This window comes from Phaseolus vulgaris, chromosome 11, assembly GCF_051622355.1.
Source record: "Phaseolus vulgaris cultivar YP4 chromosome 11, ASM5162235v1, whole genome shotgun sequence".
NCBI classification, from domain to species: Eukaryota; Viridiplantae; Streptophyta; class Magnoliopsida; order Fabales; family Fabaceae; genus Phaseolus; species Phaseolus vulgaris.
In genome coordinates this window covers 50,915,361-50,938,671 of record NC_143508.1, presented here as the reverse complement: position 1 = coordinate 50,938,671, position 23,311 = coordinate 50,915,361, and the positions used below count along the sequence as shown (strand labels likewise).

The 23,311-nt window shown below is 37.8% G+C and overlaps 1 protein-coding gene and 1 pseudogene across 1 annotated transcript; one reads left to right on the top strand and one right to left on the bottom strand.

Moving 5' to 3' along the window:
* Nucleotides 1-9,563: 9,563 nt before the first annotated feature.
* On the bottom strand, nt 9,564-12,415 carry LOC150023374 (putative disease resistance RPP13-like protein 1; annotated as a pseudogene).
* Nucleotides 12,416-14,444: 2,029 nt separating this feature from the next.
* On the top strand, nt 14,445-22,741 carry LOC137818914 (disease resistance protein RUN1). The gene is given in 6 exon segments (XM_090297018.1): nt 14,445-14,956; nt 15,311-16,400; nt 16,494-16,890; nt 16,893-17,840; nt 21,891-22,312; nt 22,456-22,741. Coding segments are annotated over 6 exon segments (3,366 nt in total). The 5' UTR covers nt 14,445-14,459; the 3' UTR covers nt 22,468-22,741.
* The last annotated feature ends 570 nt before the right edge of the window (nt 22,742-23,311 follow it).

The window sequence follows — 23,311 nt, the reverse complement described above, 5'->3', positions numbered from 1 at the left end:
GTGTGAAAATGCTTGATTTTTTTTCCAGGCGAATACTCATTCGTTTGGCCTGAAATTGGTTGCATTTCGTTCCAAATTCAGTCGAGATTCTTACGTGAAATTTTAGGAAAAAACTATTTTGGGAGAATTTTTTAGAATTTTTGTGAAAACCAAGGCTATCCTCTACCAAAACTTGTGAAATTTTGCCCTATTTTCTGCAATTTTATTCTGGGTTCATTTTGTGTTGAAAAATTTCACACAAGTGCTTTCATAAGTTTGGTTGCACCCAGGTAAGGAAGCACGTCCATAAACAAATCACGAAAAGAAGATACGGGGAAGAAAAGCTAGGATGTTTTGTTTTCGGATAACCAATTTTGTTCGCTCTCAGTCTAGGACTAACTACGCCTTACTCCTTGGGTATCTTGGTCTCAAATTCTTACCACACATTCGTCATTGTGTCATTTGAGTTTTGGGTTAGATTTGAACCTCAAATTCGTCCCACAAGAATTGCAGTAAATTTTTTCTTCATCATTGCTAGGGCTGGAAGGAAGGTTCGTTTGGGTGTGAAAGTGCTTGATTTTTTCACAGGCGAATACTCATCCCTTTGAGCTGAAATTGATCGCGTTTCGTCCCAAATTTTGTCGAGATTCTTACATGGAATTTCAAGAAAAAATTATTTCTGGAGATTTTTTTAGAATTTTTGTACAAACCATGGCTATCCTCTACCAAAACTTGTGAAATTTGGCCCTACTTTTTGCAATTTTATTTTGGGTTCGTTTTGCTTTGAAAAAGTTAACACAAGTTGATGGAGATCAAGCTCAAGCAAACATGGAGGCCAATCAACAAGAGCGAGAAGAGGTAGAGGCACAAATAGAAGACGCCCATGGAGGTCAAAGCCCACCTCAAAGGCTTACAAGAAGCATGTTTAAAGCTTTAGGAGCTAGGGGACAATTATTTTCTCTTTTTGTAATTTCTTTGGTTGAAGGTGCTTAGAGGGAAACATTAGAAACCTCTATTGTTATAGCATCTTTTAGGCTTTAGTTTGGAGCTTTAGGAGGGGGGTGCGTTAGTAGATAGGTGTAGGAGTAGAATAGGAGGTGCCAAAGTGAAGGAAGAGGTCACACCTTCCTCATGCTTTGTTTTGGCGCCGATTCTAGAAGCTTTTTGGGAGGGAGTTTTTGAATTTGTGTAGCTTGCATTTCAGCACCTTAGGCTATAAATAGAGGTGCTCTCCTTGTATTTTTCAGATTGGAATTAAGAGTAAAGAAACTATACTCAAATTTTGAGTGAGCATTGGAGAACTTTTGAGCCTTCTTCTCTAGTCTTATCTTGAAGGATCCATGGTGTCCTCAAGTGGCGGTAGCACACTCATCTAGGAGCAACCATCCTTCTAGTGGCATGATCTTCCAACCTAACATCCATCTTCATGAGCATTCTTCTCTCCTTCCTTCCTTCTCTTTCAATTGTTCTTGTTTAGCATGTTTTCTTGAGTTTTGGTTTGGTTATTCTCTTTTTCCAGCAACTGTTCTTCTTCTTCTCTGTTTTTGTTTCGGTGCATTTTAGTTTCTAGCACTTCTTTTCAGTTTCTTTGCCTTTTAATTCATTTATGTTCGGTTCATCTTGGTTCTTTTTCAATTCAATTCGGTGCTTTAGTTTTTACCTCTTTTTGTTGGTTCAATTTGACAATATGAGGAACTTCCATATGAGTTTGGATTTGGTGCTAGTTTTGGGGAGTTCTTGACTTAGAACATTGATCCAATTATAAGAGAAAGTGCCTAACTATTGTCCAACTCAAGTTGATTCCTAAGAATGTCAAGAATCATTCTCTTCTATGCTATTGGAATCACATCACAAGTGCTTTAATATGTTGTTTGGACCCAGGTAAGGAGGCACTTCCATAAACAAATCACAAAAAGAAGATACGGGGAAGAAAAGCATGACGTTTAGTTTTCGGAGAACCAATTTTTTTCGCTCTCAGTCTGAGACTTACTACGCCTTACTCCTTTGGTATTTTGGTCTAAAATTTTTACCAGACATTCGTCATTGTTTCTATTGAGTTTTGGGTGAGATTTGAGCCCCAAATTCGTCCCACAAGATTTGAAATAAATTTTTTGTTCATCACTGCCAGGGCTTGAAGGAAGGATCTTTTGTGTGTGAAACTGCTTGATTTTTTCCCAGACGAATACTCATCCGTTTGACCTGAAATTGGTCACGTTTCGTCCCAAATTCTGTCGATATTCTTACGTGGAATTTCAAGGAAAAATTATTTCTGGAGATTTTTTTAGAATTTTTGTGCAAACCAAGGTTATCCTTTACCAAAACATGTGAAATTTGGCCCTACTTTTTGCAATTTTATTTTGGGTCCGTTTTGCATTGGAAAAGTTCACACAAGTGCTTTCATATGTTGTTTGTACCGAGGTAAGGAGGCACTTCCATAAACAACTCACGAAAAAAAGATACGGGGACGAAAAACAAGGACAATTAGTTTTCGAAAAACTAGTTTTGTTCGCTCTCGGTCTGGGACTTACTAGTTCTTACACCTTAGGTATTGTGGTCTGAAATTTTTACCAAACATTCGTCATTATGTCTATTGAGTTTTGGGTGAGATTTGAGCCCCAAATTCGTCCCACAAGATTTGAAATAAATTTATTGTTCATGATTGCCAGGTCTGGAAGGAAGGTTCTTTTGTGTGTTACATTGCTTGATTTTTTTCCCAGGCGAATACTCATCCGTTTGACCTGAAATTTGTCAAGTTTCGTCCCAAATTCAGTTGAGATTCTTACATGGAATTTTAAGAATAAACTATTTTGGGAGAATTTTTTAAAAATTTTATGCAAACCAAGGCAATCCTCTACCAGAACTTGTGAAATTTGGCCCTACTTTCTGCAATTTTATTCTGGGTCCGTTTTGCGTTGAAAAGGTTCACACAAGTGCCTTCATATGTTTTCTACTCCCAGATAAGGAGGCACGTCCATAAACAAAACACGAAAAGAAGATACGGGGAAGAAAAGGAAGAACATTTTTTTTTCCGGGAAACTTCTTTTGTTCGCTCTCAGTCTTGGAGTTACTGCGCCTTACTGCTTGGGTATTTTGGTCTTAAATTTTTACTAGACATTCGTCATTGTGTCTATTGAGTTATGGGTGAGATTTGAGCCCCAAATTCGTCCACCAGATTTTTAGTAAATTTTTTGTTCATCACAGCCAGGGTAGGAAGGAAGGTTCGTTTGTGTGTGAAACTGCTTCATTTTTTTCGAAGGCGAATACTCATCCGTTTGAACTGAAATTTGTCGTGTTTTGTCTCAAATTCAGTCGAGATTCTTACGTGGAATTTCAGGAAAAAACTATTTCGAGAGAATTTTTTAGAATTTTTTGTGCAAACCATATATCTATCCTCTACAAAAACTTGTGAAATTTGCCCCTACTTTCTGCAATTTTATTATGGGTCCGTTTGCATTGAAAAAGTTCACATAAGTTCTTTCATATGTTGTTTGCACCCAGGTAAGGAGGGAAGTTCATAAACAAATCACGAAAAGAAGATACAGGGAAGAAAAGCCAGGACGTTTTGTTTTCGGAAAACCAATTTTGTTCATTCTCAGTCTGGGACTTACTACGCCTTATTCCTTGTGTATTTTGGTTTGAAAATTTTACCAGAGATTCTTCATTGTGTCTATTGAGTTTTGAGTGAGATTTGAGACCCAAATTCGTCCCACAAGATTCGCAGTACATTTTTCGTTCATCACTTCCAGAGCTTGATTGAATGTTCGTTTGTGTGTGAAACTGCTTGATTTTTTTCCCAGGCGAATACTCATCCCTTTGACCTGAAATTGGTCGGGTTTCGTCCCAAATTTAGTCGAGATTCTTACGTGGAATTTCAGGAAAAAAATATTTCGGGAGAAATTTTAGAGTGTTTGTGCAAACCAAGGCTACCCTCTACCAAAACTTGTGAAATTTGGCCCTATTTTCTGCAATTTTATTCTGGGTCTGTTTTGCGTTGAAAAATTTCACACAAGTGCTTTCATATGTTGTTTGCACCTAGGTAAGGAGGCACGTCCATAAAAAAAGATCACGAAAAGGAGATACGGGGAAGAAAAACAAGGACGTTTAGTTTTCGGAAAACCAGTTTTGTTCGCTCTGAGTCTGAGACATGCTACGCCTTACTCCTTGGGTATTTTGGTTTGTAATTTTTACCAGACATTCCTCATTGTGTCTATTGAGTTTTGGGCGAGATTTGACCCCAAAATTTTTCCCACAAGATTTGCAGTATATTTTTGGTTCATCACTGCCGTTGCTGGAATGAAGGTTCGTTTGTGTGTGAAACTGCTTGATTTTTTTCGCATCCGTTTGACCTGAAATTTACCGCGTTTCGTCTCAAATTCAGTCGAGATTCTTACGTGGAATTTCAAGAAAAAACTATTTCGAGAGAATTTTTCATAATTTTTTGTGCAAACCAAGTCTAACCTCTACCAAAACTTGTGAAATTTGGCCCTACTTTCTTCAATTTTATTCTGGGTCCGTTTTGCGTTGAAAAAGTTCACACGTGCTTTCATATGTTGTTTGCACCCAGTTAAGAAGGTACATCCATAAACAAATCATGAAAAGAAGATACGGGGAAGAAAATCCAGGATGTTTTGTTTTCGGAAAACCAGTTTTGGTCGCTCTCAGTCTAGGACTTAGTACGCCTTACTCCTTGGGTATTTTGGTATGAAGGTTTTCCCAGACATTCGTCAATGTGTCTATTGAGTTTTGCGTGAGATTTGACCCCAATTCCTGCCACAAGATTTGTAGTATATTTTTTGTTCATCACTGTCAGGGCTGGAAGAAAGGTTTATTTGTGTATGAAATTGGTTGATTTTTTTCACAGGCGAATACTCATCTGTTTTACCTGAAATTGGTCACTTTTCGTCCCAAATTCAGTCGAGATTCTTACGTGAAATTTCAGGAAAAAACAATTTTGGGAAAAGTGTTTAGAATTTTTGTGCAAATCAAGGCTATCCTTTACCAAAACTTGTGAAATTTGGCGCTACTTTCTGCAATTTTATTCTCGGTCCATTTTGCGTTGAAAAAGTTCACACAAGTGCTTTCGTATGTTGTTTGCACCCAGGTAAGGAGGAACATCCATAAACAAATCAAGAAAAGAAGATATGCAGAAGAAAAGCTAGGACGTTTTGTTTTCGGAAAACTAGTTTTGTTCACTCTCAGTCTCTGACTTACTACGTCTTATTCCTTGGGTATTTTGGTCTGAAATTTTTACCAGACATTTGTCATTGGGTCTATTGAGTTTTGGGTGCGATTTGAGCCCCAAATTCGTTCCACAAGATTTGCAGTATATTTTTTGTTCATCACTGCCAGGGCTGGAAGGAAGGTTCGTTTGTGTGTGAAACTACTTGTTTTTTTTCGCAGGCGAATACTCACCCGTTTGAAATGAAATTGGTCACGTTTTGTCCAAAATTCAGTTGAAATTCTTACGTGGAATTTCAGGAAAAATCTATTTCGGGAGAATTTATTAGAATTTTTGTTCAAATCAAGGCGATTATACCATAACTTGGGAAATATGCCCCTACTTTTTGCAATTTTATTCTGGGTCCGTTTTGCGTTGAAATAGTTCACACAAGGGCTTTCATATGTTGTTTGCACCCAGCTAAGAAGGCACATCCATAAACAAATCACGAAAAGAATATACGGGGAAGAAAATCTAGGATGTTTTGTTTTCGGAAAACCAATTTTGTTCGCTCTCAGTCTGGGACTTACTATGCCTTACTCCTTGAGTATTTTGGTCTGAAATTTTTTCCAGACATTCGTCATTGTGTCTATTGAGTTTTGGGTGAGATTTGAGCCCCAAATACGTCCCACAAGATTTGCAGTATATTTTTTGTTCATCACTGCCAGGGCTGGAATGACGGTTCGTTTGTGTGTGAAACTACTTGATTTTTTTCGCAGGCGAATACTCATATGTTTGAACTGAAGTTGGTCGCGTTTCGTCCCAAATTCAATTGAGATTCCTACGCGGAATTTCAAGAAAAAACTTTTTCGGGACAATTTTTCAGAATTTTTGTTCAAATCAAGGCTATCCTCTACCAAAACCTGTGAAATTTGGCCCTACTTTCTGCAATTTTATTCAAGGTCCATTTTGCGTTGAAAAATTTTACACAAGGGCTTTCATATGTTGTTTGCACCAAGGTAAGGAGGCACGACCATAAACAAATCACGAACAGAAGATACAAGGAAGAAAAGCTAGGACGTTTTTTTTCGGAAAACTTGTTTTATTCGCTCTCAGTCTGGTACTTACTACGCCTTACTCCCTGGGTATTTTGGTCTGAAATTTTTACCAGACATTCGTCACTGTGTCTATTGAGTTTTGGGTGAGATTTGAGCCTCAAATCGGTCCCACAAGATTTGCAGTATATTTTTTGTTCATCACTGCCAGGGCTGGAAGGAAGGTTCATTTGTGTGTGAACTGCTTGATTTTTTTCGCAGGTGAATACTTATCCGTTAGACCTGAAATTGGTCGCGTTTTGTCCCAAATTCAGTCGAGATTCGTAAGTGGAATTTCAGAAAAAAAACTATTATGGAATAATTTTTCAGAATTTTTGTGCAAACCAAAGCTATCCTCTACCAAAACTTGTGAAATTTGGCCATACTTTCTGCAATTTTATTCTGGGTCCCTTTTGCATTGAAAAATTCACACAAGTGCTTTCATATGGTTTGCACCCAGATAAGGAGGCACATCCATAAACAAATAACGAAAAGAAAATACGGGGAAGAAAAGCCAGGACATTTTGTTTTTGGAAAACCAGTTTTGTTCTCTCTCAGTCTGGGACTTACTACGCCTTACTCCTTGGGTATTTTGGTCTGAAATTTTTACCAGACATTCTTCATTGTGTCTATTGAGTTTTGGGTGAGATTTGAGCCCCAAATTCGTCCAAAAAGATTTCCAGTAAATTTTTTGTTCATCACTGCCAGGGTTGGAAGGAAGGTTTATTTGTGTGTGAAACTGCTTGCTTTTTTTCCCAGGCGAATACTCATCCGTTTGACCTGAAATTTGTCGCTTTTCTTCCCAAATTCAATAGAGATTCTAACGTGGAATTTCTGGATAAAACTATTTCGGGAGAACTTTTCATAATTTTTATGCAAACCAAGGCTATCCACTACCCTAACTTATGAAATTTGACCCTACTTTATGCAATTTCTTTCTGGGTCCTTTTTGCGTTGAAAAAGTTTAACCAAGTGCTTTCATATGTTGTTTGCAGCCAGGTAAGTAGATACAGGGAAGAAAAACTAGGACGTTTTGTTTTTGGAAAACCAGTTTTGTTCCATCTCAGTCGGGGACTTAGTACGCCTTAATCCTTGGGTATTTTAGACTAAAATTTTTACCAGAAATTCGTCAATATGTCTATTGAGTTTTGGCTTAGATTTGAGCTCCAAATTTGTCCCACAAGATTTGCAATAAAATTTTTTTCATCACTGCGAGGGTTGGAAGGAAGGTTCGTTTGTGTGTGAAATTCCTTGATTTTTTTTTCCAGACAAATACTCATCCCTTTGCCCTGAAATTTGTCGTGTTCTAACCCAAATTCAGTCTAGATTCTTACGTGGAATTTCAGGAAAAAACTATTTCAGAAGATTTTTCAGAAATATTTTGCAAATCAAGGCTATCCTCTACCAAAACTTGTGAAATTTGGCCCTACTTTCTGCAATTTTATTCTGGGTCCGTTTTGCGTTGAAAAAGTTCACACAAGTGCTTTCATATGTTGTTTGCACTCTGGTAAGGAGATAGGTCACTAAACAAATCACGAAAGGAAGATACGGGGAAAAAAAAGCCAAAACGTTTTGTTTTTGGAAAACCAGTTTGTTGGCTCTCAGTCTGGGAGTTACTACACCTTACTCTTTGGGTATTTTGGTCTGAAATTTTTATTAGACATTCGTCATTGTGTGTATTGAGTTTTGGATGAGATTTGAGCCCCTAATTCTTCCCACATGATTTGCAATAAAAATTTTGTTCACAGAGCTGAAAGGAAGGTTTATTTATGTAGGAAACTGCTTAATTTGTTTCCCAGTGAAATACTCATTCCTTTGAACTGAAATTTATCGCACTTTGTCCCAAATTCAGTCGAGATTCTGACGTGGAATTTCAAGAAAAATTTATTTCGAGAGAAGTTTTTAGAAATTTTGTGCAAACCAAGGTTATATCCTCTACCAAAACTTATGAAATTTTGCCCTACTTTCTCCAATTTTATTCTTGGTCTGTATTCCATAGAAAGTGTTCACACAAGTGCTTTCATATGTGGTTTGGACCCACGTAAGAAGTTACGTCCATAAACAAATCACGAAAAGAAGATACGGGGAAGAAAAACCAAGACCTTTTGTTTTTGGAAAACTAGTTTTTTTCGCTCTCGGTCTTGGACTTGCTACACCTTACTCCTTGGGTATTTTAGTATGAAGTTGTTACCAGACATTCGCATTTTGTCTATTGCGATTTGGCTGAGATTTGAGCCCGAAATTCGTCCCACAAGATTTGAAATAATTTTTTTTTTCATCACTGCCAGAGCTGAAAGGAAGGTTCATTTGTGTCTGAAACTTTTTGGATTTTTTTCCCAGGCGAATACTCATCCATTTGACTTGAAATTTGTTGCGTTTTCTCCCAAATTCAGTCAAGATTCTTACGTGGAATTTCAGGAAAAAACTATTTCGGGAGAATTTTTTTAGAATTTTTGTTTTGCTTTATGCAATTTTATTCTCGGTTCGTCTTGAGTTGAAAAGGTTCACACAAGTGCTTTCATATGTTTTTTGCACCCAGGTAAAGAGGCACGTCCATAAACAAATCAAGGAAAGAAGATACGGGGACGAAAAGCCAGGACAATTTGTTTTCGGAAAACCAGTTTTGTTTGCTTTCGACTTGGGACTTACTACACCTTACTCCTTGGGTATTTTGGTCTGAAATTTTTCTAGACATTCGTCATTGTGTCTATTGAGTTTTGGCTAAGATTTTAGTCCCAAATTCGTCCCACTAGATTTGCATAAATTTTTTGTTCATCAATGCCAGGACTGAAAGGAAGGTTTGTTTGTGTGTGAAACTATTTGATTTTTTGCCCAGGCAAATACTCATCCCTTGGACTTGAAATTTGGCACGTTTTGTCCCAAATTCAGTCGAGATTTTTACCTGGAATTTCAGGAAAAAACTATTTCGGAAAAATTTTTCAGAAATTGTGTGCAAACCAAGGCGATCCTCTACAAAACTTGTGAAATTTTTCTCTACTTTCAACTATTTTATTCTAGGTTCGTATTGCGTTGAAAATTTTTACACAGGTGCTTTCATATGTTGTTTGCAAACAGGTGAGGAGAAACGTCCATAAACAAGTCATGAAATAGAAAAGCCATAAACAATCTTTTCCCACTCTTGGACAGTCTTCTATTATCAGATACTCCAGATTTGATGGCAAACCTCCATTAGAGAATGACTCAAGTCTTGGACAGTCTTGTATGGATAGATACTAGAGAGATGGAAGCAACATATGCATGCTTCCAGGAAATGATTCTAACTTAGAACAATTCTTGAGTGTCAACTTTTCTAGATGATGATGGATGAGACTCTATGAAATCATCTCTAGATTAACAAACCCACTAAGATGAAGTGTCCTGAGTGTTGGGAAAAAATCTAGTTGAAAGGTGAGTAGAGAGACACAATCATCGTTGATTGACTCCAGGGGTGAATCAATGTGCAAGTCTTCAAGAGTGTCGGACCTAACAATTTGCAGCAATGATGCTTCTGCCACTTTGAGCCTTTTCATTGTAGCCCACTCCAACTGCAGCTTTCCACACACACATAGCTCTAAATCTACCGACTTGGGAGCTAATGCCTCAAGTTGTTGGCAGTTACTAATGTATAGTGTTTCCAAAGGAACAACTTGCTCTAGCAACACTCCTTTCAACTTAGGACATTTTCTTAAGGAAAGCCTTCCTAGATGTGGAAAAACACCTGTCACAGCTTGGCACTCCCACTTTTCCCATTGACTCATATCGGAGAAATACAATGTTTCAAGGGATTTAAATGAAGAAGAGTTGCTCCCATGAAAATCACCATCAATACTCAATATCCCATTAAGTCCTATAATCTTCAAAACCTTCAGAAATGGAAAAAGTCCAAGGGGAGGTAAACGTTGGCAAGATTGACATGCTTCCAACTCTAAGGACGCCATATTCCACAGTGAGTTTCCTAGTAACCAATTTGGAAATTGTTTCCCACCATACCTAAAGATTGACAACTTCTTTAAGTTTTTGGAAGGTTGCAGATTCTCAATTACCTCGTCTTCTTTTTTGAATCAGTAGAGTTTCGATTCATCCACCATCGCAACTTTAGTGCCACAAGGTGTGTTTTATTGTTCAAATATGCTTCTAATGCATCTAGGGAATTCTAAATATTCTGCAGCTCCCCAATTGATAGAATTCATTACTACTTTAAGATTCTTCAGTTTTCCCAAATGCGGTGGCACCTATCTCATATTAGTCTTTATAAATTCAAGCCGACACAAATTTGTGAGTAAATGCAAATTTGAAGGCAACTCCTCCAAATCTCTACAGTAGTTTTCAACTTCAGTATTTGCAAGTGGAAGAGTGAACATATCTTTTCGGTTAGTCTTTTTAGTGCAGTGTTGGAGAGGTCTAAGGAACGAAGATGCTCAAGATTGGCAACAGAGTCAGATAATTCTTGAAGGTCAGAACAATGAGACAAAGATAAGATAGTATGAACTTAAACTTGGAGAACAATTCATGCATCGACATATAGCACTGCCAGCCATAGCCTAAACCATTTTGTCTCGTACTTGTTGAAATAAATGTGCATAATCTTTTCGTATCGCATGAAGTTCCAAACCCATGAAAATATGGGTAGTGACCAAGTTCAACTGAAAAATGACGAGTTGCTTTTTGTATATGTTTTTCTTGATCAACTTCCAACCTCAAATACATGTCCCCACCAACATATTTTTCCAAATCATGTAGAAGGTCATGCATGACAAATACTTCTTCGTTTTCACCTGATGGTTGAAAGAAGGACCTTGATAGTAGATCGTTTAAGTATTGTTGGCAAACTTCTTCAGGAGTCCTACTATGTTGACGACAGTGTAAGAGATTTTCAGTCATCCACAAATGCATCAAATGCTCCTTCTTAAACTCATAATCCTTGGGGAACTGGGCACAATAGGTAAAGTAGGCCTTCTGGTGGGAAGGAAGGGGAATATAGCTCAATGCTAAAGCTGGAACAATATCATAACACTCTTATGAAAATTCCCATATTTGACTTTGGAACACAGTTTCCCATTCTGAAACAGATGATTTGTTGTATAACAAACTTCCCATTGTTTTCAAGGCAAGAGGTAGTCCTTTACATTTTTTAACAATCTTCATGCCAATCTCCCTACACTCTTGATTTGGTTGAGTATCATCATCTCGGAATGCATGTTTAGCAAACAACTTCCAGCAATGATCTTCCTGTAATTGCTTAAGGGACTGATCCTCTGACCGCATGGTAGAAGCAACTTCCTTACTACGTGTGGTGACAAGAATCCTACTCCCTTGGGTCCCGAAAACAAGGGTCTTCCGCACTTCCTCCCATTTAGGTTGGTTTTCGTTCCAAACGTCATCCAAAAGAAGAAGGCTTTCCTGTCAATTTTTCTTTGCTATTGATATCTTGAAAACATCATATTCATCTGACAGATAAATCCAGACTTTGACAACAAATTTAGCCTCATCCACCTTTGAGTCATTGAATGCATGTTTACCCACTCCCCCATTCCCACTATAGAAAGTATTGATGACTTGATGGCTGGTTACGGTCGTGGATGTGAGATGTCAGCTAGTTAAACATCAGTTATTGATCATGATCTCCGCCATAAAGAGCAGTTCCAACAACCAAAGACGTTGTTTGTGATTTCTGTGGCAGTTCATTACTCAACCCATATCCAACACCGCTAGCTGTTTTCAATCCTAGATCACCCCTTTGGCTTGAGACAAATTCTAAGTCGTCAAGGATTTGTTCCATCCTACACTCAGTTTCCTTGTTAAGGGAACTGATAGGAGAAGATTTAACGAAATTGGGTACCTTGCAAGTACAGCCTGAACAGCTTTGAGATTCAGATTCAGTATCCACTTGGCTTTTGGAGAGTTTTTGTATATCATGTAAGAGATCCTCTGCATCAAGGACAGCATCTTTGACCTTAAGCAGCCAGTTTCTGACATGTGGATCCGTGAACTGCTTTCGCTCTGCATCATCAGCCAGAGAATTGATGGAGTGCAACTTGGTTTCCAACTTAAAATCTCAGTGTTGTTCTCTTTCTATATATATCTTAAAATCTCAGTGTTGTTCCTATTTATTTTAATCTCTGCAACTATTGATGACAGTGACGTAATCATCAACACTTGCATTCATCCAACTCTTCACATTCATTTTTCGTCTTTGCTTTGCATGGTCAAAAAGTGAACATAAAACGCGTTTGTTTAGGGGATGTGGGACCCTTGCTGATAAAGAAGCTAAGCCAAGACTTTTTACATGACATGAACTTCTCCTCTGATCATAGTTATTATGTGCAGGAATCCCAGAAGCTCTTGCGTTGAAGAGAAGAATCTGCATTTGTATTCATTGTTCTCTGTTCCAAGAAGTTGGACTGTATCTCTGGTCAGGTATTTCTCTCCATTTTCAGTTAGAAATTATACAAGTTAAAGGAATATGGCTGATTTAAATTTCTTATTGTTTTCGATGAGAATATTTGCTTTCAATTTCCACAGTGTTACTCATAGCATTCGTCAATATCATTTAAGTACTATATGATACTCAGAGCAATTTGTATTCAATGTTCAGAGTGTTTTAAACGATCTGTCAATTTAACAGCTGCAGTGTCTTGAATATACTGCATAGTTTTCTATCAGTGGCTTCTAGCTGTGTTTTTTTCTTTGTCTGAATCTGAAGTTTGAATTTTGTGACTTTAGTGTGCCTAATATAGTGTAATATCCATCATGTTATTAGCCTCTCTTTTTTTTTTTTGTATCAAATCGTTTACTTAGCTTCTGATATGCCGAAATGGACCATTAGGGATTCCAAGTAATGATTAACTCTAAACCATGATCGTTCCTAGAAGACTGGCTACTAGGGAAGTCCCTAGTAGTGTTAAATCTGGACAGACTATATGATGCATGTCTAATGTATGTATTAATTGTTTAGGCTTGATTGTATTAAAGGTTTTTTGTTATTCTGTTTCTTAGGTTTTATATATAGAGCACATATGTCTACACATTGTATCTAGTGAGAAGTCTTTGTGCATAGAATCTTCCCATACATAAAAGTGCTTTCTTTCAATCTTGCTTTTGTGTTTCTAGCTTGTTATTGTTGTGAACCCAACAATTGACACCGTTTGTGGGACAAGGAAAAGAAAGTCAAGAAGTTGAAAACATGACCACCAAATTTGACATCAAGAAGTTGTTTAGGAAGAACGACTTTGGATTATGGAGAATCAAGATGTAGACTATCTTGATACTATACAAGGTTGTGTTGATGTTCATTTGGGGGTGAGGCAAACATGCTAGCATCTTGGCTTGAGCGAGTGCTTGAGCGATACAACTTTTCTTTTTTATCTTTGTCTATTCTCTTTTTGCTTTTTCATCTCTATTTTTTTCTAGAATCATAAAATTAATCCAAATTTGGGAATAAATAATTTTTATTCAAATTATAATCACAAAATATAAAAAAATGTTTAAATTCATAAATTAGAGGTTATATTATACTTATTTTATTTATTAATAACCATGCTTGTATTTTAATATGAAATATTACTGAAATATGACACTTATCAATCATTTGGTCTGGTGTATAGATGGTCTACCCATAGTGGAGGCGATATAGAAGGGTTTATGAATGCAAACTAAATAGGGAATGTTGATACCAAAAAGTATCATTTTGGGAATAATGTATTCATATGATTTGGAACTACAGATTGTCGGAAATCCAAATTGCAATCAATGATAGTTTTATCTACTATCCAAATAGAGTATATCACTCTCACATAAGGGGTGAAGAGGATTTGTGGTTGAAGGGGATTATAAGAGAGATGGGTCTTATTAGGATTCTGTGACTATTCACTGTGATAGTCAAAATGACATACATCTAGTTGATTATCAACTTTACCACGAGAGGATCAAACACAAAGATGTTAGATTGCAATTTGTGAGAAATGTTGTTGAGTCTTGGGAGATTAGAATTGAGAACATAGCATCGGAGAAGAATCACGTATAGGTAAACATGTCTATTTGTTCTTTTGTAAGTGAGCAGAACTTTGAAGTTTTGAACTTGTTGATCCCATGTGTTAGGAATATTTATACATTCCAAGTGATATAATATTAAAGACATGACTCAAGAACAGATTGAAACGTAAAAGCTCCTTTTATTTTATTCAAGTGCGTTGTTATAATCATTGCAGGTACAACACTAGGAATTCATAATGGCTGAGCAACCAATGATGAGTGATGTTGCTTCTTCCTCTAACTCTTCTTCTACGGCATCTTGTAAAAAATATGATGTTTTTCTAAGCTTTCGAGGTGAGGACACTCGCATGAACTTCACCAGCCATCTTTATGAGGCTTTGAAGCAAAAAAAAGTAGAAACCTATATTGACTACCAGCTTGAGAAGGGAGATGAAATCTCACAGGGACTCATCAAAGCAATCGAAGATTCTCATGTATCGATTGTGATCATGTCAGAGAACTATGCTTCCTCAAAGTGGTGCCTAGAAGAACTGAGCAAGATTCTTGAATGCCAGAAAAACCAAGGATAAATTGTGATTCCAGTGTTTTACAACATAGACCCATCTCATGTGAGGAAGCAGAGTGGGAGCTATGAGCAAGCCTTTGTAAAGCATCAGGAAGACCTCAGGTGCAACAAATGGAGAGCTGCTCTCACTGAAGTAGCCAATTTATCTGGGTGGGATTCTCGAAACAGGTAAATAAAATTATTTGAGAGGGAGAATTTTTGGAAAGAAAAAAATAAGATAACGTTTTGTTTTATTTGCAGTTGCCAAATTAGATTCTATATCCATTAATTGTTCAGTATGAGTACTTGTTAACTTCTAATACTATTATGCTTACACCACACGAGCACACTTTTCTACCATAAAAACTTTCATGGTAGTTTGCTTTAGAAGTCATTGAAATTCCATTCTCCAATTATTATTATTTTTTGGGTTTTTGACTACTCTCAGCATATTGATTCGACATTATGGAGAATTGTGTTTTACATTTTGGTTAGACTTGCAACACATCATTTACATTTTGTTTCCCATTTGCATATGCCTAGGACTGAATCTAAACTCCTTATGGACATTGTTGGAGACATTTTGCGAAAACTGACTGCTAGATACCCAAATCAACTTAAAGGGCTGGTTGGAATTGAAGAAAATTATGAACAAATTGAATCATTACTAAGAATTGGGTCAAGAGAAGTTAGAATCCTTGGAATATGGGGCATGGGTGGCATAGGAAAGACCACCCTTGCTACTGCTTTGTATGCACAACTTTCTCCTGAGTTCGAAGGTGGTTGCTTCCTCACAAATGTAACGGAAAATTCAAGTAGGCCTGGTGGACTTGAAGCTTTACACAAAAAGCTTTATACTGAGTTGTTAGGTAATGAAAGTCATTGTTTTGATGCACCCCTTTTAGTACCCCAGTTTGTCATGCATAGGCTTGGACATAAAAAAGTCTTCATTGTATTGGATGATGTGGCTACATCTGAGCAATTAGAACATCTTATTAAAGATTATGGTTTGTTGGGACCAGGAAGTAGAGTCATTGTTACAACCAGAGACCAACAAATTTTTAGACCAAATGATGAGGTATATGAGGTGAAGAAATTGAGTTTTCATCGGTCTCTCGAACTTTTCAGTTTGACTGCCTTTGAAGAAAACACACCTAAGCAAGGACACGAAGATTTATCAAGAAGGGCAGTTTCCTATTGCAAAGGTATTCCATTGGCTTTGAAAGTTCTAGGTGCAAGTTTACGTCGAAGAAGTAAAGAGGCATGGGAAAGTGAATTGAGAAAACTCAAAAAGATCTCAAATAAGGAAATTAATAATGTATTAAAGTTAAGTTATGATGGCTTAGATCGTTCTCAAAAGGACATCTTTCTAGATATTGCATGCTTCTTCAAAGGAAAAGATAGAGATTGGGTCACAAATCTATTGGAAGCTTGTGATTTCTTTGCAGCATCTGGAATAGAAGTTCTTTTAGATAAAGCTCTAGTAACAATTTCAGGTTGCAGTATAGAAATGCATGACCTGATACAAGAAATGGGTCGAGAAATTGTTGATCAAGAATCTATTAAAGAGCCTGGAAGGCGAAGTCGATTGTGGAGACCGGAGGAAGTGCATGAAGTATTGAAACATAACTTGGTATAATTGCTAGATTCATAATTGTTTCTTTTTCTTTTCATTTTAGGATGTAGCTAGTATGATAATTCTACTATTCTAAATTTTGTTTCACAGGGAACTGAAGTTATTGAATGCATAACTTTAGATACGTGTAATCTAAACAGGGATCTAAATTTGAGCTCTAATTGCTTCACAAAGATGGTTAACTTGAGATTTCTTAACATACATTGTTCATTCTGGTCAACCCGATTTCATGTGTACCTTCCTAGTGGTCTGGAGTCACTTTCTGATAAATTAAGGTACTTTTATTGGGATGGATTTTGTCATGAGTCTTTGCCGTCTAACTTTCATGCAGAAGATCTTGTTGAGCTTCACATGTATGGTAGCAAGCTTAAAAAGCTTTGGGATGGTGTTCAGGTATATACTACTAAATTTTTCTCCAATTTGTTTAGGTTTATGTTTTAGTCAAAGCTAGTGATTATGAATTTAACGATTTCTGAACAACGTGATGCATTTTGTTACAGAACCTTGTGAACTTGGAGATAATTTACCTTGATGCCTCTGGGGATCTGGTTGAAATTCCTGACTTATCTAAGGCCGAAAAACTTAATACAATTCATCTCTCTGGTTGTGAAAGCTTGCGTAAGCTCCACCCTTCCATAGCATCTCTCCCTAAGCTTACAATCTTGTATTTGAGTGGCTGTACAGAGATTGAAAACCTGAATCTTCATTCAAAATATCTGCAGAGGTTGCACCTCGAAGGTTGTTCATCTCTCAAGGAGTTCTCAGTGACATCACATGAAATGACGGTTTTGGACTTATCTTATACTGCTATATGTGCATTGCCATCATCAATTCAATTTAATAGGAAACTTACTCAACTTTGGCTAAAGGGTTGCAGCAATTTTGGCATGTTACCGAATGTTTCGGAACCGGGATTGATTACAGCGCCAGACAATTTTGACTGCACTCAACACAATCTATCATTCTTACAATCACTCCCCAAAGTCATTGGCCACTTGTTCTGTTTAAAAACTTTAGACTTAAGTGGAACTATTGTGGAGAGTTTGCCTGAAAGCATAAAAAACCTTTCAATGATGACACTATTGAAGTTAGATGATTGCAGGAAACTGGTGTCTCTATCAGAGCTTCCATCATCCTTGAATATTTTGACAGCCTATAACTCCACTTCTTTGGAGACAGTCTTCAGTCAATCACTTGTTTTTGAACACATGTTGCAGAGTTGCACGCCCTGCTTATCCAAGCAATATTATCCTAAGCAATTTGAGGGTGGATGTGTCGTTTTCCCTGGAGACCATATCATGATGAATCAATGCGGATTTCATACTGTAGATAGTTCAATAACTATTCCTTATCTCTCACTACCTGAATTGTGTGGTTTCATCTGTTGTGTCATTGTTTCTGAGGGATCAGTAGAGGGACATTTTTCGTGTTCTATCTGTTGATTTTGGCTTAATCCCAAGTCCCACATCGGTGGGTTCATTGTTTGGGAAGGAGGTTTGAGGGTTATATATTAACATCCCCTCCTTCACTGTTATATATCCCAATTTGTAATATCTTCTCTCATAGTAATAAAAGTGAGCTGTTTTTGCTGTGCTCGGAGATTAGGCTAAACAGGCCGAACTCCGTTAACAATTTTCGGGTGTGTTCTTTCCTCTTTATCTCTTTTATTATTCCGCTTTATTTATTCAATATTATTTGTCGGGTAGCTCTGTTAGGGTTTTGTTTTAGTGGGAAAATTACCCGTTTTTCCCAACAAGTGGTATCAGAGCCGAAGGTTCGCCTTGGGTTGTTTGAAATTATTTGTAATATTGAATATTATATTGTGAGTCTGTAATGGCAAATTCGGATCAAGAAGGGAAGGCTCTGCAAGATGCAAATGTTGCAGAAAGCAAAAGTGATGTGTTGATTGTCTCGCTTTCAGCATCATTGCATCCAGATGAGTGGATATTGGATTCAGGTTGTACCTATCATATGTGTCCCATTCGGGAATGGTTCTTTGATTTTCAAGAACTCGATGGCGGGGTTGTTTACATGGGTAATGATAATCCATGTAAGACAGTCGGGATAGGTTCAATCAAGTTGCGGAATCACGATGGATCCACCAGAATTTTGCGGGATGTACGGTACGTGCCAAAGTTGAAGAAGAATCTCATCTCATTGGGGGCTTTAGAATCTAAAGGCCTAGTTGTGACGATGCGAGATGGAATTCTTAAAGCAACTTCAGGAGCACTGGTGATGTTGAAAGGCGTGAGGAAGAACAATTTGTATTACTACCAAGGTAGTACAGTGGTGGGGACAGTAGCGGCAACAACTTCTAGCACTAAGAAGGATGCTGAGGCAACGAAGTTGTGGCATATGAGGTTGGGACATGCTGGAGAGAAATCCTTGCAAATTCTTACCAAGCAAGGATTGTTGAAAGGTACGAAGGCTTGCAAACTTGAATTTTGTGAGCATTGTGTTCTGGGAAAACAACGAAGAGTGAAGTTTGGCACTGCAATTCACAATACCAAGGGTATTCTGGATTATGTGCATTCAGATGTGTGGGGACCTGCCAAGACTCCGTCAATCGGAGGTAGGCATTATTTTGTCACTTTTGTTGATGATTTTTCCAGAAGAGTTTGGGTGTTTACTATGAAGAACAAAAATGATGTGCTTGGAATTTTCCTTAAGTGGAAAGCTCAAGTTGAAAACCAGACAGGAAGGAAGATTAAGGTTCTCCGAACAGATAATGGAGGAGAATACAAGAGTGATCCGTTCCTGAAGGTATGCCAAGATTGTGGCATAGTTCGGCACTTCACTGTTAGAAAAACACCACAACAGAATGGGGTTTCGGAGCGTATGAACAATACACTTGTGGAGAAAGTTCGTTGTATGTTGTCTAATGCTGAGTTAGGCAGAGAGTTTTGGGCTGAGGCTGTGACATACGTTCAACATCTCGTCAATCGTTTGCCATCATCTGCTATAGATGGCAAAACCCCGTTAGAGGTATGGTCTGGAAAACCTGCAACTGATTATGATTCTTTGCATGTTTTTGGTTCTATTGCATATTATCATGTGATTGAATCAAAGTTGGATCCACGGGCAAAGAAAGCTCTTTTCATGGGCTTTAGTCCTGGAGTGAAGGGATACCGTTTGTGGTGTCTAGAGGCAAAGAAGACGATTATCAGCAGGGATGTTACCTTTGATGAATCTGCCATGTTAAAGAAGGTAAATCCAGAAGGAGCTGATAGTACTCCGCAACAGGTGGAGTGTGCCCGGAAGCAGGTGGAGTTTGAGCCGACAGTGGTGATCCCAACACGAAATACCACAAGTGACTCTCCTATGGCAGAAGAAGAGTCAGATGAGGAAGAGGTTCCTACCCAAGAATCTCAACAGCAATCAGTGCCAATTGCAGTTAGAAGACAGAGACGAGATATTCAGAAGCCTGCTCGTTTCATGGATATGGTTGCCTATGCACTTCCAGTTGTTGATGACATTCCATCCACTTACCCAGAAGCCATTTTGAGTTCAGAGAGTGGTAATTGGGCAGGTGCGATGAAAGAGGAGATGCAATCTTTGAATAAGAACAAGACGTGGAAGCTGGCACAATTACCAAAAGGTAAAAAGGCAATTGGGTGCAAATGGGTATTTGCAAAGAAAGAAGGATTTCCTAATAAAGAAGATGTTCGCTACAAGGCAAGGTTGGTTGCTAAAGGCTTTGCTCAGAGGGAGGGAATTGATTATAATGAGGTATTTTCTCCAGTTGTAAAACATTCCTCCATTCGAATTTTGTTGGCCTTGGTAGCACAGTTGAATTTGGAGCTTGCTCAACTTGATGTAAAGACCGCGTTCCTACACGGTGATTTGGAGGAGGAAATCTATATGACTCAACCAGAAGGATACAAGGTTGATGGTAAAGAAGATTGGGTTTGTAAACTTAGCAAATCGTTGTATGGACTGAAACAATCTCCGAGACAGTGGTACAAACGATTTGATAAGTTCATGAAGGATCAGAAGTACAAGAGAAGCAAATATGATCACTGTGTGTATTTGCGCAGACTTGAAGATGGTTCCTACATTTACTTACTCTTATATGTTGATGATATGCTGATTGCAGCAAAGAGCCAAGTTGAGATTGACAGGTTAAAGGCTCAGTTGAGTAAAGAGTTCGAGATGAAGGATTTGGGGGAAGCCAAGAAGATTCTCGGCATGGAGATAAACAGGGACAGAGAGAGGGGAAAACTTTGGCTGTCACAGAAGCAGTATTTGCAGAAGGTACTACAACGTTTTGGTATACACGAAGATACAAAACCTGTAAGTACCCCACTTGCTCCTCATTTGAAATTGAGTAGCTGTTTATCTCCGACGACTAATGAAGAACGAGAATACATGGCGAAAGTCCCATATGCAAATGCAGTTGGAAGCTTGATGTATGCAATGGTGTGTACAAGACCAGATATTTCACAGGCTGTGAGTGTTGTTAGTAGGTACATGCATGATCCGGGCAAGGGTCATTGGCAAGCTGTGAGATGGATTCTACGGTACCTCCAAAATACCTTAGATGTTGGATTGACATTTGAGCAAGATGAATCACTTGGTCAATGCATAGTTGGATATTGTGATTCTGATTATGCAGGTGATTTGGATAAGCGACGGTCTACTACTGGTTATTTGTTCACTTTAGCAAAAGCGCCAGTTAGTTGGAAGTCTACCTTGCAGTCTACGGTGGCTTTGTCTACGACAGAGGCAGAGTATATGGCGATTACAGAGGCTGTGAAGGAAGCAATTTGGCTTCATGGGTTGCTTAAAGACTTGGGAGTTGGTCAGAAACAACTTGAGTTATATTCTGACAGTCAGAGTGCTATTCATTTAGCAAAGAATCAAGTCTTTCATGCACGGACGAAGCACATTGATGTTCGCTATCACTTTGTACGTGAGATTCTCGAAGAAGAGGAGATTGTTCTCCAGAAGATTCACACTACGGAGAATCCTGCAGATATGCTCACCAAGGTGGTTACAAGGACCAAGTTTGAACACTGTTTAGACTTGGTTAATATCTTGCACATTTGAAGTTGGCGTCCGGAGGCGCAAATTTGAAGCACTGTAAAGTTTGTTTTTGTTATGTTTTGAGAAGATTTGTTTTAGGTGAGACTTGAAATTAAGCCAAGGTGGAGATTTGTTGATTTTGGCTTAATCCCAAGTCCCACATCGGTGGGTTCATTGTTTGGGAAGGAGGTTTGAGGGTTATATATTAACATCCCCTCCTTCACTGTTATATATCCCAATTTGTAATATCTTCTCTCATAGTAATAAAAGTGAGCTGTTTTTGCTGTGCTCGGAGATTAGGCTAAACAGGCCGAACTCCGTTAACAATTTTCGGGTGTGTTCTTTCCTCTTTATCTCTTTTATTATTCCGCTTTATTTATTCAATATTATTTGTCGGGTAGCTCTGTTAGGGTTTTGTTTTAGTGGGAAAATTACCCGTTTTTCCCAACACTATCCATCAAGATAGCAAACAAGTGAGAATGGACGAAGGCTTTTTACGACACACATCTTTAATCTCAGATCACGTGGCATTTTTGTTTGTTGAAACATGTGACCATCTTAGTGAAATACCTTTTAAGTTTGAATTTAATTACGGTCAAAATGAAAAAGTTACAATCAAAGAGTGTGGGGTCTTCCCAGTGTATGCCTCAGAATCAGGGTTGAAGTTGTTTGAATTGGAATCTATTACTCAAATCTTCAATGAGTCACAATCCAGAGCAATTGGAGTTGGAGTTAGATGCTCCAACGCTGAAAATGGATTAGAATCCTTGGTTGAAGTATCTAATAACGAGTCACAGCTGACAGAGATTGGAGTTGATGGATCAAATAATGAAAATGGAAATGAAAATGAGTGGGAAGAACTTCTTCATGTGATTACTTCATCGGTATGAAACTTCACCCTTATTTTTATTTCTTAAATGAAACTAGTACTTCAAATATAGAATATTTTAGTTGGAAATACTCTTGGTTGTAAAAAATCATGCCTAGTCTATTGCAATAACACTGTGTTATACTTCAATTTTAGCAGGTTTTCTTTTGAAACACTTGTGGAGAAATTCATGGGAAATGAGAGCTAGCTAGCTTCGTGGAAGAGTCTGAGTTGTACTCAAAACATTTTGGTGGTGAATTTTTCCTTCATTTAGAATAAAACGGGAGAATGTTATGGTATTTATTTTATAGTATCCTTCTGAGACAACTGGTGAATGATATCAAATTGTTATGGTAATGGACTGATGATTTTGTATGTGCAAACCTTTATATGTTGCTCGTGACTTTGTGGCAACAACTACCCACTTAATGAGAATGTGTTGTGTTGTTCATAAAGTAGTGTACAATTTGCAATTATAGTGACCACAAAAGTCAAACCAATCAAGTATAAGTTAAGAAGTTCATGATATAAGTAGTTCACAAATGAGGGAAACATTTTTGCAAGGCTCAAAATATTGGGTCACCCCATCATATTAATGATAACGATTTATCTTTACCAAATAAATTATAATGAATGTGTTGGGGAGTGAAAATAATAATTTGCCAGCTGATACGAAATGTGTGAACAGATGTGATGTACTTAATTGGTAACCTGAGATCAAGTGGCTAGCATAAGTCAGTTATGTGGTCACCTTAGTGTGTAGTAATGCAGAATCCTCATTTTCTCGTTCAGGAAAAACATATATCGTTTCACTTATGCACAACTGACCTTGGTAGGAAGGTGAATTTCGGTCATGATTTCGCTCAAGCAAAAGATTTTTCGCTCTAGCTAGCAAAATTGGGACTTGTAGAAAGGTGAGTTTCGGTCATGTTTTCACTCATGTGAAAGATTTGTCTCAACCAAATTTTTCTCATGAGTCAAAATTGTTCAAAAACAGATACTCAAGTGTCCACTT